Raw genomic sequence first — 14,742 nt, forward strand, 5'->3', positions numbered from 1 at the left:
GGAAAAACTCACATTGAAAATCCAAAGCACTTGGAAAAAAGCTTGTTGAAATAACATTTGACAAGTGTCAATCTAAAAATCGCTTTTATGACTTAAAAACGCTTTTAAATTTCTTTACAAAATATCGTTAAATTGGTTTTTAACTGTCAAAGAACGTGTTTAACTATTTCAGACTCCCACTAAAGAATTTGGATTCTCGATGGATCCTCTTTGTGAGGATTCCGAGGATCCGTAAATCGTGTCCGTTCATCGTACAATCATTTTAAATATTTTTATTTAAAATTAAACATAAATAATATTTGACAAAAATTGATCGCATAATGTACAATGAACGGATACGATTTACGAATCCTCTGAATCTTCATCACAAAGAATCTGAAGAGGATCCTATTGGCCCACTAAAATAGTAATTCAACAATATCGAGTTGATCATTTCAATCAAGTCACTTACTAACTATAATTTGGTCCCACCTCGTTAAATCAATGAGGGAAAAACCTAACTCAATACAGTTTGTCCTTATCAAAAACTATAAAACCATTTTCCGTTTGTGTTTCTATCCGCTTAAAACTATGTACTACAATCTAATGATATTTTTATTTATTTGTAAGTGTGAAATTTTTAAGTTTGAATTTCGTAAATGACGAATTCGATATCAAACTAGATTGTTCCACTGGCGTCCGAACTCCCACTCTTCACAAATGTATTTTTCTTTCTAATTATAAAAAATTTAAAATATCAAATAAGATTTTTAAAATCCTAATAACAATTCTCAAAAAAAAAAATTATATTTCTAAAGAGGCACTTTCAAGATAAAATTCAAACCGAGAATAAGTGGCCCTCCAAGGGGCACGTTGGTCGAAAGGCCAACATATGGGCTGCTGCACGTGCCACCCAACAGGTTATCACGGTCAAATCACGTGGCCCATCACGGGGACGAGACCGCTGGTGAGTGAGCACAACCATTCGGTTCGTTCATGCAAAGCCATCAACCATTGCTGGGCCCATGTGCTGGAGCTGCCGGCACAAACTTTTGGGCTTGAAACGCCCTAATACCCCATATTTGGCTAAGAAGGAATCCCATGGTGCTACCAGCTGTACTCGGTCCCACATTCTGTCGTATTAGGTATCGCTAGAGTACGAGAGACTTGTAGCTAAAATGATCAAAAACATTACTCCATATTGGGAGAAACCGAGGCAGCTCTCCCATCAAACGAGACCAAATGTAAGCAACCCTACTCAAGTTTCCTTCACGGTTGCTTTTATGTTTCCGAAATATCTCCGGTGTCAAATACAAACAAAAAAAAAAAAAAAAAAAAGTGGTGCAAGAGATTGAAATAGTAACCTGCAAACATAACCTGATAACCTTTTTTTGGTAAACCATAACCTGATAACTTTACACTTCCAATAAAACAACGAAATGCATACTGGTCTTAAAATTTCAACCCTAAAGAAGTAACAACACTTCGAAACTAAGAAGAGCAAAGGTTTCAGATCCCAACGTAGAAGGATAGTTGAGAGGAATCATGTGCTGTTTCTTCAGCCTATTCGCAATCTGTATAGCGATCTATCTGTCTATTTGACAACTATGTCAAGAACATCTAAAAAAACTGATCAAAATGCGATCACTGATATTCGCTTGCAGTCAGAAATACGTCCATCATGCATCTGCTGCAGCTCCATCATGGTTCCTCTTAATCACCCTTGTGGATAATCAGTTGTAGCGGAGTTCCTGAAGCCAATGTGTGAAACACGATTACAATAAAAACAAGTATAATTGGCTGATCAAGGAATAACGCGCTATGATCAACAAGAAAAGAACAGGAGAAACTTCAAAATAGCAGCTCATCTGTCAAAATAAAGATATACACGACACACATTATCAATTTTATTGTTGGTAACAATAAGCTTGAAGCTCATTGATGAAGAATTTTATGAGATTTTGGAAAACCTTACAAAGTAAGGCATCAACTGGGGAACAGGTGTAAAAGGTATGTTCTGAGCCTCTTCCCCCAACCCCCTAGTGCCTCTTTCCGAAAAGGTAAAAAAAAAAAAAAAAAACCTGTTTTTTTGCTGCATAGCTCAATGCTTTTGTGTTTTGCTGCGCTTTTTTTCTTCAAACAAGAAATATAAATTCAGGTTTATGGATCTGGACAAATGGAATAAAGTTACATATACACAAGAACAAAAAAGCAGAAATCACAACAAATGACCAAAACATTCAGAAGAATACTTTTTCTAATCTAATTCAATACTAAGACAAAAATCGACAGAATAAATCACACTAGTGTAGAAAGAACACAGCAAGTCGCTACTAGCCAAGAGAAGAAACACCATTCATACCACTTCCAGGTATTTCTCAAAAGCAACAAGTAGCTACAAGGGTCATCTTTTTTATTACCTGGGTTGCTTTGACCTTTTGAATTGCAGCATAGAAGGACCGACCTCCATTGCCATTCTCAGAGTCAGAAGAACTGGAACTGGAAGTAGAACTAGAACTGTCATCACTATTGCAATCATCACCCATATGCACAGGAGACCTTAAAAATTGTGACTCCTCTTCTGCCCCCTTTTTTTCTTCTTGTCTTAAGGGCATTGCATCAGTATCATTGGTATCACTAGAACTTAAAGATGAAGTTCGCTTTCTTTTGAGCACCTTTGGATTCTGTTCTACACTTGGCAAAGCTGAATAGTCATTGGCTTCGGGGTTTCCATTATTGTCATCATCACTATCAATAACCAAAATCAGGGATTTCTGAGCACCTGGCATGTATGTAATACTTATGTTAGGGATCACAGAGGCCTTGGCAACAAGGTTCTAGGAGAACTTTTGAAGATGACAAAAATAGTTCGTTGTATAATATCAAAGGCACCGAAAATATTCATATATAAGTTTTCATTGTTGACCTACATTTACAAAGTTCCCTTAAAGAGAATATCTTCAAAATTATTCTAAGGATAGCTTAGGTTGTAACATATATAATCTCATTAATACATATGAGTAGCCACACCGAATGCATTAATTGCACGTCGCAAATCACAAATAAACCTAATGCATGTCCAAATTTTATTCTATATATAGACTATGCGAAAACAAGAAGTTCTCTTCCCCCAAACACTTGTCTTCAAATTTACAGGGCGAGAGGAGAAGGCATATGAATGCATATATCATATGACCAAGCATAATAAACAGAAACATTGTCACATACATCCACAAATTTGTTCATAATTATTTCAACAATTATACTCTCTTTTTTCGCTACCTATTCAGTTACTCTTTCTAACTATGCAACATGTGAGGAGAACGCTGGAAGAAGTAAATAAAACACAATCTGCGCTCCTCTTTCGCACGTAAAATACTTAATTGGTAATCAGCCGACTAGCAATCAACGAGGGTTCGTAACACATTCACACACATTGATGCATAATTCATAAAGCTTAAGAAAAACACAAGCAGTAAACTCAATTAGCCAACGGCAAGCAACTAGAATATAGTGGAAGCATGCAAACATCATATAGTTCTCCGATACCTGAAGTTTGCTTATCTCCATTTCCTTTAGAATGCGAAGGATCGCTTGGAGAAGGGTCTTGTGCACTCGCCGCCCCGCTTCCATTTCCATTAAACTTAGACACATTCTCCAAATTTATCACAGGGGGGAGAGAGGTTGCACTCTGATTCCCATTCCATAATTTCTCTGCTTTCTCCTCTATCCTCGAAAGTCTTCTCTCCGTTTCCGAATATTCCCGTTCAAGCAGAACCTCAAGCTTCTTTTTCTCAACCTCCAACTCACTGCACTTCCTCATCAGCTCTATAACCGCATCGTTGTCATCTCCTCCAACTCCCCTCTTCATCTCCTGCAACAGCTTTTGGTATCTCTCGTTCGCAACATTTCGCTCATCCGCAACTTTGAGCATTTCCAGCTGATCAAACTGGTGCTGTTCTTCCAGCTTAATATTCTTGTTCTTCAGGTCTTTAATCTCCCTCTTCAGCTTAACCTCACGGGCTACTAAATTCTCTTCAGCTCGGTCGAAATCCCGAGACAAAAACGTCGCCCGCAGATTCGAAATCATGTGGGAAATGCTTGGAATTTCATTTTCACTGCTAAATTCCCCCATTTTCAAGCACACTGATACAGAACAAGAACCAAGTTAAGTCCCCAAAACAATGCAAAACACTCAAGACACCCAGAAAACCCCAAAACACAACCACCAACAAATCCCAATTTTCTGGCCAATTCAATCACCCAAACAAGCCAGAAACATGAAGAAAAAAAAAAGAAAAAACCCCAACACCCATAACCTGAAAAAGGAAAAGTTCAAAACTTTCTGAGAAACATACCTGAAATAGTAAAATGGGCGACCCAATGTGAAAAAATGAGGAATCTTTGTCACCAGAGAGGGACCAAAACAGTAAAACGGGCGACCCAAAAGTGTGAAACGACGAATGTTGGAGACCAGAGAGGGATGGGAGGTGATGAGAAGTGTGAGAGGTTTTGAGGTTTGGGTTTTGGGAGGAAGTTTTGAAGCAGGAGAAAAAGTGCGGGATTTTTGTTGGTGAGGGGGAACCAGGGAAGTCAGAAGGTCAAGGAATTTGAAGAATCAACTGAAGAGATGACGCTGCTGATGCTGATGCTGCTGCTGATTATGCAAGGAAAAAGAAGGTGACTGGATTTTGGGAATGTTGGGGAGTTGGCGTGTTGTAGTAGTAGTGTTGGCGTGTTTTAGTAGCGTTTGTAGTTTTTTTTATCAAAAGAGAGACGGACTAAGAGCTAATTACAGATTTAGACCGCGAACTTTGGTGGAAGCTTCAGTTTGGTCTTCAAACCTTTTTTCTTAGTCCCAATTCAGCTCTTAAGCTTTTAAAATGTGTCAAATGAAGATAAAAGTAATGTCAGTTTCAAAATTTGACAAGTTTAATGATGGACACAATTTATATTTACATGTTATTCGATCAAGTTTGTAGGTAAAATTTAACTTTTTCAGTTCAACAATTTTAGTACCAGTTTCAGACTAGATCAACCAATCTTTTTTTTTTAAATATTTTAGCATAAATATTTACTCTGGACATAACTGTTCACATGTTATTGGACCAGTATTTTTATGAAAGTGAATGAGTTGTCGAAATGCTCTTTAAAAAGTAGTAACGTGTTAATCTATCAACATTTTGTAACGAACATCACATTGTAAAGGAAAAGACACGTGTAAAGAAATAATTTGGGGCGAAAAAACGCTAAAGGACTAAAGTTAAAATAATGAAACTTTAAGGGGCAATTGTAAATTAACCCATGAACCAAAAAGAGTGTTACACTGCATTGTTTGATGACACAAAAACCACACAAGAAATAAACGACATCAAATAAAATCCAACACCCATCACTTGAAGGTGAAATGACAAGCTTAACCATTTATTCACGTAAATATTTCAATTTAGAAAATTAGAAGTAATTTTGTGTTTATGAGAAAAACTTGTATGTTACGGATTTATACCCCTTCTTCGTGTCTGTCAAGAGAAGAAAGGGCGTGAAAACATTAAGAGTGGTTTAGGAGTAGTTTTGTGCTTGCTAACGTTAAACGGGCTAATCGTGGCATAATATTGTAACACGGTAATTATAATCTTGGGTTCCAATTCGTAAACTTTATTAGAGAAAGTTACACGTTACGGATTCATGCCCCTTTCATTGTTATTTAAACTTGCTAATTATACATGAGAGAGAGAGATAAGAAATGTAAATTTCCATTTCCTTGCTTCCTCACTGACACTAATACTTCTTCATCCAAGAATACCTGCAGCAGTGGCATCAGATAAAACATGAACCCTTGTTTAATTCTGCTCATCTCCTTTCCTTTTCTTCTTTCCGCCTTGATCGTCCTCGAACTCCGGTTCTAACGCCCTCTTTACGGTGCTTGTCACAATTTGTACGTCTTCTCTCAATTGCATTGCGGTGCACGGACTCCCTTGATGTAGCTGATCTTTGAGTTCTTGGTTTTCCTTGATCAGCTCCGTTTTTTCTTTCTTTAGGTTTTTCACCTCTTCCCTTTCGGCTTCGAGAGTTCCTTCCAGCTTTTTCACCAAACCTTTCAGAGAACCGAACAATGATTTCTGCTCGGCAATTACGAACTCGTAGTCCTCTTTCAGCTTTCTCTTTTCCTCCTTTTCTTCTTTTAGTTTTCTCCTCAGTTTTATAGTTTTTTCCTTCTTACTCTCCAACCTTCCAGTTAGCCTGTCCACTTTTCTTTGAGCTCTTGAAACTTCAGCATTTGCTTTTTGAACCATTTTCCGAAAATCTTCTGATCTTTTTTCCAACTCCTCATTGTCACCGTTCAACCTTTTCGAAATAGTGGGAGCAGGGATGAATTGTGATTGTGTCTTTTGAACTCGCAGTTTGTCTTCCGATGAGCCCACTGTATCACCAAACACATCTTCCCCTTCTTCTCCATCTTCTTGTCCATCAATTTCAGCTTCCTCGTGTGTTTTCCCATTATATTTTCTTTTCTTCTTCTTCTTCTTGTCCTTGAAGCTCAGCTGCACATTCGAATTACCGAAACAAATAGGATATCAGCATCTACAACCAAATTCCTACCAATAGTGCATATATAATGTATATGTAACTTCATACCTATTACAACTGCACTGTATTGCATAACAGTTATTATGTAAGTGCTGAATGTTATAACTATAAACTTACGCCAATGTCAGCGACGTCTATTTGTTCCAGTTTTGAGTGCAGTTCCTGCAAGTTCCATTTTACGAGAGCTGGTCTTTGTCCCTCCCTTCCTTTGATTGGTCGTATAAGGTTAGTTCTCTCACACAACCAAAGCTATTACAAAGAAAATAAAACAAAACCGCAATCACATATGACGGTACTCTTACATTAGGAAAGTGCTATAAACTAGAGTAGGTCAATTACCATTATGACAACTACACATCCAGGATGAGAATATCCATCCGACATCTTGGTCCGTTTTCCCAACGACTCGTGTAGAAGGTCAGCCACTGCTTTTGCCCATGAATATCTTGAAATATTTTCTAAATCTTCACAATACTTTACTAGACTCCATGAATTTAACCCACCTGAGTCACAAAACAAGAAGGTACCGCATAGTTCTAGTACAATCAAGCGTACAACATCCTCTACATGTTTTTCTCTCTTCCCTTTTATTGCTTCTTCCAAAGCATCGTGCACCATTTTTCTTGACACGTGTTTCTCCTCGAAATATTTTTTGGTAAAAACTGATTCGTACTTCTTTGATCCTTGTAATTGTACTTCATTACCTTCTTGTGGGAGTCCCAGAATTTTGGCAATGTCTTCGGTTGTCAACAATGCTGATGTGCTACCAAACTCAAAACTCATTGTTATTGAGTTGTAGCATCTGATGATTTTAAGGACATCACTGTCTGATTTCCTGCATTGATCTTCAGAAATCACACCATAGTAAAATGCAGATATTAATGGCCAAAATGGAGTTTGCCGAAGTAAATCCAAGTGCCCTTCAGTTAAGTGTTTCTTAACTCGCTGCATTGTATTAAAAAATGACTTCATACTACAGCGGTATTGCACATGTTTTCCCCCTTCTGCACTTGTCCACGTTCTCATCTTCCTTTTTTGTGTTTTCTTATTTTCCATCTGCTTCTTTGTGACCCCTATATAACCTTCAGAAATATAAGTTAACAACATACTTCTACGCTTATACAGAAGCCAGACCAGAAAAGCACAAATGCACAATCGTCAAAGATAAGTCAACACTTAGATTACCCCCTGACTACCAATTAAATAACAAAACTCAAAATTAGCATGAATTAAGTTGCAAATATCATATAAACTCCTTAATCCAATACCTGAAATTCCGAGATCTTTATTTCCTTTAACAGGAAGAGAAATTACACTGCTACTATTGTTTGCAGCACTACGGTTTGCAGTCAGACGCTCACTTCTTCTTTGCAAGTTGTTGCCCTTCCTCAATTTCTTACTACGCTGCTCAAACTGCGAACTGCAGGTCTCCAACTCAAACACATCTTCCCCTTGTTCTCGATCTTCTCGTCCATTAGTTTTAGCTTCTTCACCTGTTGTTTTGTTTTCTCCTCTTTTCTTCTTCTTCCCCTTGTCCTTCTTAAAGCTCAGCTGCACAGTTGAAGTATCCAAACAAATATGATAACAGTTGTATGTAACTTCATACCAATTACAACTACACTGTGTTGTATAACAGTTGTTATGCAAATACTCATATTATTAGTACAAAACTTACCCCAACGTCAGCAATGTCTATTTCTTGCAGTTTCATGTGCAGTTCTTGCAGGCTCCACTTTCCAAGAGCTGGTTTCTGTCCCTCCCTTCCACTGATTGGTTGTATGAGGTTAGTTTTCTCACACAACCAAATCTGTTAGGATTAAAACAAAAAATTAATTCATATATGAAAGCACTCTTGCATTAACGCGACACTATATGTAAGAGTACGTTAATTACCATTATGGCAACCACACATCCATGAACAGTACATCCATCGAACCTCATGGTCGATGCTTGCAATGATTTGTGTAAAAGGTCAGCCACTGCTTTTGCCCACGAATATCTTGAAATATTCTTTAAATCTTCACAATACTTGACTATATTCCATGAAGTGAAGTGGGTTGTGCCACTAAATAAGAAGGAAACGCATAGTACTAGTACAATCAGGCGTACAACATCGATTTCTCTCTTCCCTTTTATCGCTTCTTCTAAAGCATCATCCACCATCTTTTTGGACACTTCTTTTACATCGAAATATCTGTTGGTGAAATCTGATCTGTATCTTGTTGATCCTTTCAATTGTACTTCTTCACCTTCTAGAGGAAGTCCCAAAATTTCAGCGATATCTTCGGTTGTCATCCTCGCAGATGTGCTACCAAACTCAAAACTCATTGTTGTGCAGTTGTAGCACTTGATGATGTTGCGGATACCAGACACTGGTTTCCTGCATTGATCTTCGGAAATCACACCATTGTAAAATGGCGATATTAATGGCCAAAATGGAGTTTGTTGAAGCAACTTCAAGTGCCCTTCCGTCAAGTGTTTCTTAACTCGCTTCATCGTATTAAAAAATGACATCATAGTACAACGATATTGTATATATTTTCCTCCACTTCCCGTCTTCCGCTTTTCCATCAATTTTCCCATGTTCTTCCACTTCTTCGGCTTCCTTTCGTCCCCTCTATAACCTATACATACAAATATACATGCACACGTTATAACTAACAGAATTATACCAAAACCAGTTCAGAATAGCACAAAGGTATAATCATCAAATGCATGCCGATACCAATTAACAAACAAAAATCCAAACACTAAACTCAAAATTACCACAAATAAAATTGCTAATTTATATTCTTCATTTTAGATTCAATACCAAATGCTACATTTTCTTTTCCATTTTAAATTGCTACCATTTTTGTTTCGTCTTAAGAAAACACTTATGTTCATAAGCGTTTAGATTAAAAGTACTTTTATTATAAACGTTAAATTTTTTATTAAAAATTCAAGTGCTTTTTACGAAACATTTGGCAGGTGCTTTAGGTTGTTAAAAAGCACACGCAATCCCAAACTTGTTAGTAAAAAAAGTTGACAAAATTAGTACTTAATCCAAAAATTTTAATTTCGGAAATTCATTAATCCAAATTACCTGAAATTGTCAGGCCTCCATTTTCTTCATCAGAAGCAGAGTTGTCTGCAGCACTATCAGTAGCGATTGCAGCCAAACGCTCGCTTCTTCTTCTCTGCATGCCGTCACTCTCACTCAAACCCTTCCTCCTCTTCGTCCTCCTCAATTTTTCCCCCGGACGCTCCGAAACTACCTCATTGTCCTCCTCATTCTCCGGCAGCTCCTCTCCGCTCACCGCCTCTACCTTGACCGCAGAAAGCTTGAGCCTGAGCTCGTCCTCTGCTTTGAGCTTCTCGAGCCGCTCGAACTCGTGGTTTTCCTCCATCAATGCCTTCTCGTGCCTCTGCCGCTCAATTTCTTGCTTCAGCTTCGCTTCTCTCGCTGCTAATGCCTCTTCGATTCGGGCGAATTCATCGGCCTGAGATGCCCTTCTCAGAGCCGAAAACAACTCCGGGACGCTCAGATTCTCAGCCTCGGCTTCGGCTTCGGCTTGCTGGCTGTTTGAAGGAGGAGTTAGTGGTGTCGCGGTCACCATTTGCGGTGACAGAAATACGAAACGGAACCGAGAAGATGCCCCGAAACTTTTCAGTGAGCTTCGGAAGGAAGTGGAGAAAGACCAAGACTCAAGTCCGGAGCTGAAGTCTTGAAAAGCATGGAACGAAGAAGTGACACCATTGCTGAGTGTAATAGTGGACGTATGAGTGAACAAGATAGCACCACGTGTTGCTAGCATGCATGATCGTACGGTTGTCCCATAATTGAAACGCATTAAGACAAAACGTCCTCTATGAGTCTTTATATGTATTATCAGAAGTAGTGATATCCACATGATTTTTTTTTCTTTTTTCCATACTTTAATTTTCAATAGCGGAATCGAATAGTTACTTTGTACTATAATTTAATGGTATTTTTCTCCACTCATAAGTGAGAGGTTTTAAGTTCAATTCTTATCAAAGACGAATTTGAATCATATTATTGCTAATTCATTGCAAGACTAAACTCACCCCCTCACCCTTAGTACACATAATGTTCATTGTTCAAAAAAAAAAAAAAAACAGCTGAATCGAATAAATTAGCAGGAGTTTATAGAAGGTAAAAAGAAGTGTGTGAATAACACCACTCATTGTAATGGACAATACTAGACTCCACCATAAAAAGAGATGCATTTTCTCACCATTCTCAAGTGATGGTAGTGCTCACCCTTCTACTTATTATTATTGAATGAGTCTAAATTTTGAGATTTGTGTTAATCCACTAAACAGATCTTGAAATTTAAACTCATTCAACGATGATAAAAAAAAAGTAAGCATCATCATCATGTGCAAGGAACAAAATGCCGATAATATCGGCGATATATCGCTGATATTATCGGTTTTTCGCTGGACCGATATTTTAATAGGTATCCAAAGGGTTTTCGTCAAAATATCACGATATTGTCGATATTATCGCGAAATTTCAGAACTGTGCAAATCGGAGACGAACGTCGGAGATTCTACAGCTCCGGTCGACTGTAAAACAGCCCCCTAGACTCCGATCTAGGTATGAAAATGAAATAGAAGACGAGAGGAACGTTTTTATAACGTCCGTTTGCCGTGAAACGGTCGGAGGTGTTCGGAAAGTTCGTTGACACTCACGGCCTCGCCGGAAATGGGTGTGCCTATTCCCGAGCCGATTTCATCCCAAAAACCTTGCAAAAACACGAGATAGAACTTCAATTTCACATCTAAGCTTCGATCTAGAACAGAAAAAGAAAAACCCGAAGCTTACCTAATCGGAGAAATTGAAGAAACTCGTCGGAGCAGGTGCGATGGTGTGCGTGTGGGTCTCTGTGCAGAGAGAAATGAGAGGTGTATGTGGGTCTCGGTGCAGAGAGAAAGGAGATGGAGGAGCAGAAGGCTGTGGTGTGTGTGTGGGAGAAGGGAAAAGAGAGATCGAGAGATCTATGTGTGTGTGTGCGGGAGTGGAGAATGGAGAGAATAGAGAAGGATCGAGAAAGAGAGACAGAGGTCTCTGTGTGTCTACGTGTGTGATGTTTGTGTGCGTGCGTTGTGTGTGTGTGTGGTTACGTGCGTTGTGTCACTGTGTGTGTGTGTGTGGGGTTCCTCCTGTCAGGACTCAGGACTCACTCAGGAATTTCTGACAACTTTTACAATTATTTTGACAATTTCAGACCACTTTTACAATTATAACTTGTACAATTTCATACCATGGATGGTGGTTTCATTCAAAACCATGTGCCAATGTGATATTCTTTCAAGAGGTGGAGTATCATAGCCATTCAAAGCATTTTCGTTTCTTCTTCTTCCCTTACCCCTTTCAAAGCCATTCCAGATCCATTCTAGAGCTTAAACACAAAGGGTTCCATATTTAAAGTAAGTTTACAAACTTATATTTATATTATTGTAATTTATACAACAACAAAAAAATTTGTGTGGACTCGTATGTTAATTTTTTTAAGTAATTAATACTTGCATGTTAGTTTTTGTAAGTAATTAAGTAATATTAACAATTACATGTTAATTTTTTTAAGTAATTAAGTAATGTTGTATAATTATTCCCTAGGATAATTTTAATATGTTTAATGTTGTTTATTATTTTATTAATATTAGGTTTTATTATCAAATTGGATTATTATTCATTAATATTAGGGTTTTTTTATTATCAAATTGGATTATTATTCATTAAATTGGATTATTATCAAATTGGATTATTCATTAAATTGGATTATTATCAAATTGGATTATTATCAAATTGGATTATTATTCATCACTATGTTTTATATTAGGATTATTTTTTTATCAAATTGGATTATTATTCATTAATATTAGGTTTTATTATTCCATATTATTTTTATAATTACTAAAATTTTTACAATCATTTTCTTTACTTCGTATTTAATTATTCTGTAGAATAACTTTATTATTTAGGTTCTCTTATATAACTGTCATCACTACTATATTTTTTGGCCAAAAAATAATTGTCTAATTTTCATGAAAAATAATATAGGTACGTTTAAGATGTCCAGTAGAGTTACTAAACGTGATCCAGCTTGGGAACATGGAGACCCAATAGACGGAAACAGACATGGCACAATTTGCAAATATTGTGGTCGGGTAATGAAGAGTGGCGGAGTGACACGACTTAAGTATCATCTTAGTGAATTAGATCCAGCAAAAAATGTCCAACGATGCGATAATGTCCCCCCAGAAGTGAAGGCATTCATCAGCACATTATTAAAAAATAAAAAACAGCAGAAGGTAAAGATAACACATGGAATGGAAAATATTCGAGCTGGGTTACGAGGAGAAGTCTATGGCCAAGAGCTTGACAGTGATGATGATGACGATGAGGACGAATGTGATGATGACATGGGACCTGAAGAACGACGCAGTTTGAAACAAGCATTACGTGCCTCCAAACAGTCAGCATGGGAAAGAGAACACCTTCATAAAATTCCTAATAGAGCACAAGGTTCCGGGACAAGTGGTGGTGCACAAATGAGACGGGGAGGCAGTCTTAGAGAATCACAACCAACACCACCAATAGCCCCAAGTTTATATAAGTCATCCAAAGCACGTCAAAAGAGTGTTTGGAGTTATTTCACTGGAGGTAATGTGAAGGAGGGAATGGGGCGTCTAATTAGCAAGTTCTTTATCTATGAAAATGTTCCTGCTGAGAAAGCATCATCACATCATTTCAAAAATATGGTAGTGGGATGTCAACAGGCCGGTGTTGGAGTACAACCTCCCACTCCCTATGAGATAAGAAACAAATATTTGGATATGGAGTATAAAGACATTGACGAGTATGTTAACAAGTTGAGGTCAAAGTGGGATACTAATGGTTGCACAATCATGTGTGACGGATGGACTAGCCTGACTAGATTGTCTATCATAAACTTCTTGGTATACTCCAAGGGAAAGACAATTTTTTTGAAGTCTGTTGATGCTTCAGACCATATAAAGAACTACAAGTATATTTACAAATGATTGAGGGATGTAATCATGGAGGTGGGAGAGCATAATGTTGTCCAAGTCGTGATCGACAACGGTTCTGCATTTGTCAAAGCTGGAAAAAAGTTAATGAAGCATCATAATGTGTTTTGGACATCATGTGCAGCACATTGTATTGATCTCATGTTTGAGGCAATGGGGAAGAGAGAGAATGTTGCTAATGTGGTAAAAAGAGCTAGAACGATCACAAATTATATTTACAATCACGGTTGGTTGTTGGCAAAGATGCGTGAATTTTGCAAAGGAGAAATTATTCGTCCAGCTACCACTTGATTCGCCACCAACTATATTGCATTAGACAGCCTACTTAAGAAGAAAGCAGGGTTGAAGCAACTATTCACTAGTGACGATTGGGCCAACCACAATTTTAGCCGCTCAAATGCAGGTCGTATGGTGGAAAGTATAGTGCTTGATCATGCTTTTTGGACTCAATCAGAACATGTGTGCCAAGTGTTTGAACCTCTTTACAAAGTTTTACAGATCGTTGACACAGAGGTGTATCCTATTATGGGGGCAATATATGAGTTAATGCGTGTAGTGAATGATGAATTGGAAAGAAAACATGGTGCAAGGTGGGTCATAAAGATAATTGAAGACCGATGGTATAAAACATTATATCACGATTTGCATGCAGCAAGTATAAATTATGTCATTATTTGCAATTTATTTCTTTAGTTGCATAAGTATTATTTCTCTTATTAGAGTATGTGTTTCTTTGAACAACATATTATTTGAATCCTCGATACCAATACAGACCCGGTGTTGGAGATGATGGTACCCTTATACGTGCTGTACATAATGTATACTCTAAATTAGACCCTGCATCACCAGTAGTTGGCCAATTTGGAAATGAGGTACACAATTACTTAAATTATAATAATTACTTTGTTGGATTAACTAACACGATTGATTGAATTCAGCTAACATGGTTTAAAAATGCAAGAAGAACTTTTGGAGAACCAACATCAGTTGCTGCTCGAACAAAAATGTCTCCGAGTGAGTGTAAACATATTTCACGATAAGTTTATAATAAAATTTGTTGGAGTTATTAGGCTTATCAACATTGTTTTTCATTGTAGCTGAATGGTGGATCATGTA

The 14,742-nt window shown here is 37.6% G+C and overlaps 2 protein-coding genes across 3 annotated transcripts; both read right to left on the bottom strand.

Annotated features, from left to right (window-relative positions):
- Window positions 1–1,336: 1,336 nt before the first annotated feature.
- LOC126624997 (suppressor protein SRP40-like) lies at window positions 1,337–4,676 on the bottom strand. Its single transcript, XM_050294067.1, has 4 exons — window positions 4,338–4,676; window positions 3,529–4,125; window positions 2,400–2,761; window positions 1,337–1,730 (listed from the first exon to the last, which is right to left on the bottom strand). Exons 2-4 carry the CDS (start codon window positions 4,112–4,114, stop codon window positions 1,713–1,715), a joined length of 966 nt encoding a protein of 321 aa, XP_050150024.1. The 5' UTR covers window positions 4,115–4,125; window positions 4,338–4,676; the 3' UTR covers window positions 1,337–1,712.
- Window positions 4,677–5,605: 929 nt separating this feature from the next.
- LOC126626717 (uncharacterized) lies at window positions 5,606–10,289 on the bottom strand. 2 transcript variants are annotated; one of them, XM_050296113.1, is made up of 7 exons: window positions 9,653–10,289; window positions 8,461–9,191; window positions 8,243–8,374; window positions 7,836–8,118; window positions 6,907–7,640; window positions 6,685–6,816; window positions 5,606–6,521 (listed from the first exon to the last, which is right to left on the bottom strand). In XM_050296113.1, the coding sequence occupies exons 1-7, from the start codon at window positions 10,164–10,166 to the stop codon at window positions 5,820–5,822; spliced, it is 3,228 nt and encodes a 1,075-aa protein (XP_050152070.1). In that variant the 5' UTR covers window positions 10,167–10,289; the 3' UTR covers window positions 5,606–5,819. The 2 variants fall into 2 exon arrangements, with proteins under 2 accessions (XP_050152070.1, XP_050152069.1); XM_050296112.1 differs by having other exon boundaries at window positions 6,907–7,649; window positions 9,653–10,288.
- Between the last annotated feature and the right edge of the window lie 4,453 nt (window positions 10,290–14,742).

Source organism: Malus sylvestris, chromosome 6 (genome assembly GCF_916048215.2).
Source record: "Malus sylvestris chromosome 6, drMalSylv7.2, whole genome shotgun sequence".
NCBI lineage: Eukaryota > Viridiplantae > Streptophyta > Magnoliopsida > Rosales > Rosaceae > Malus > Malus sylvestris.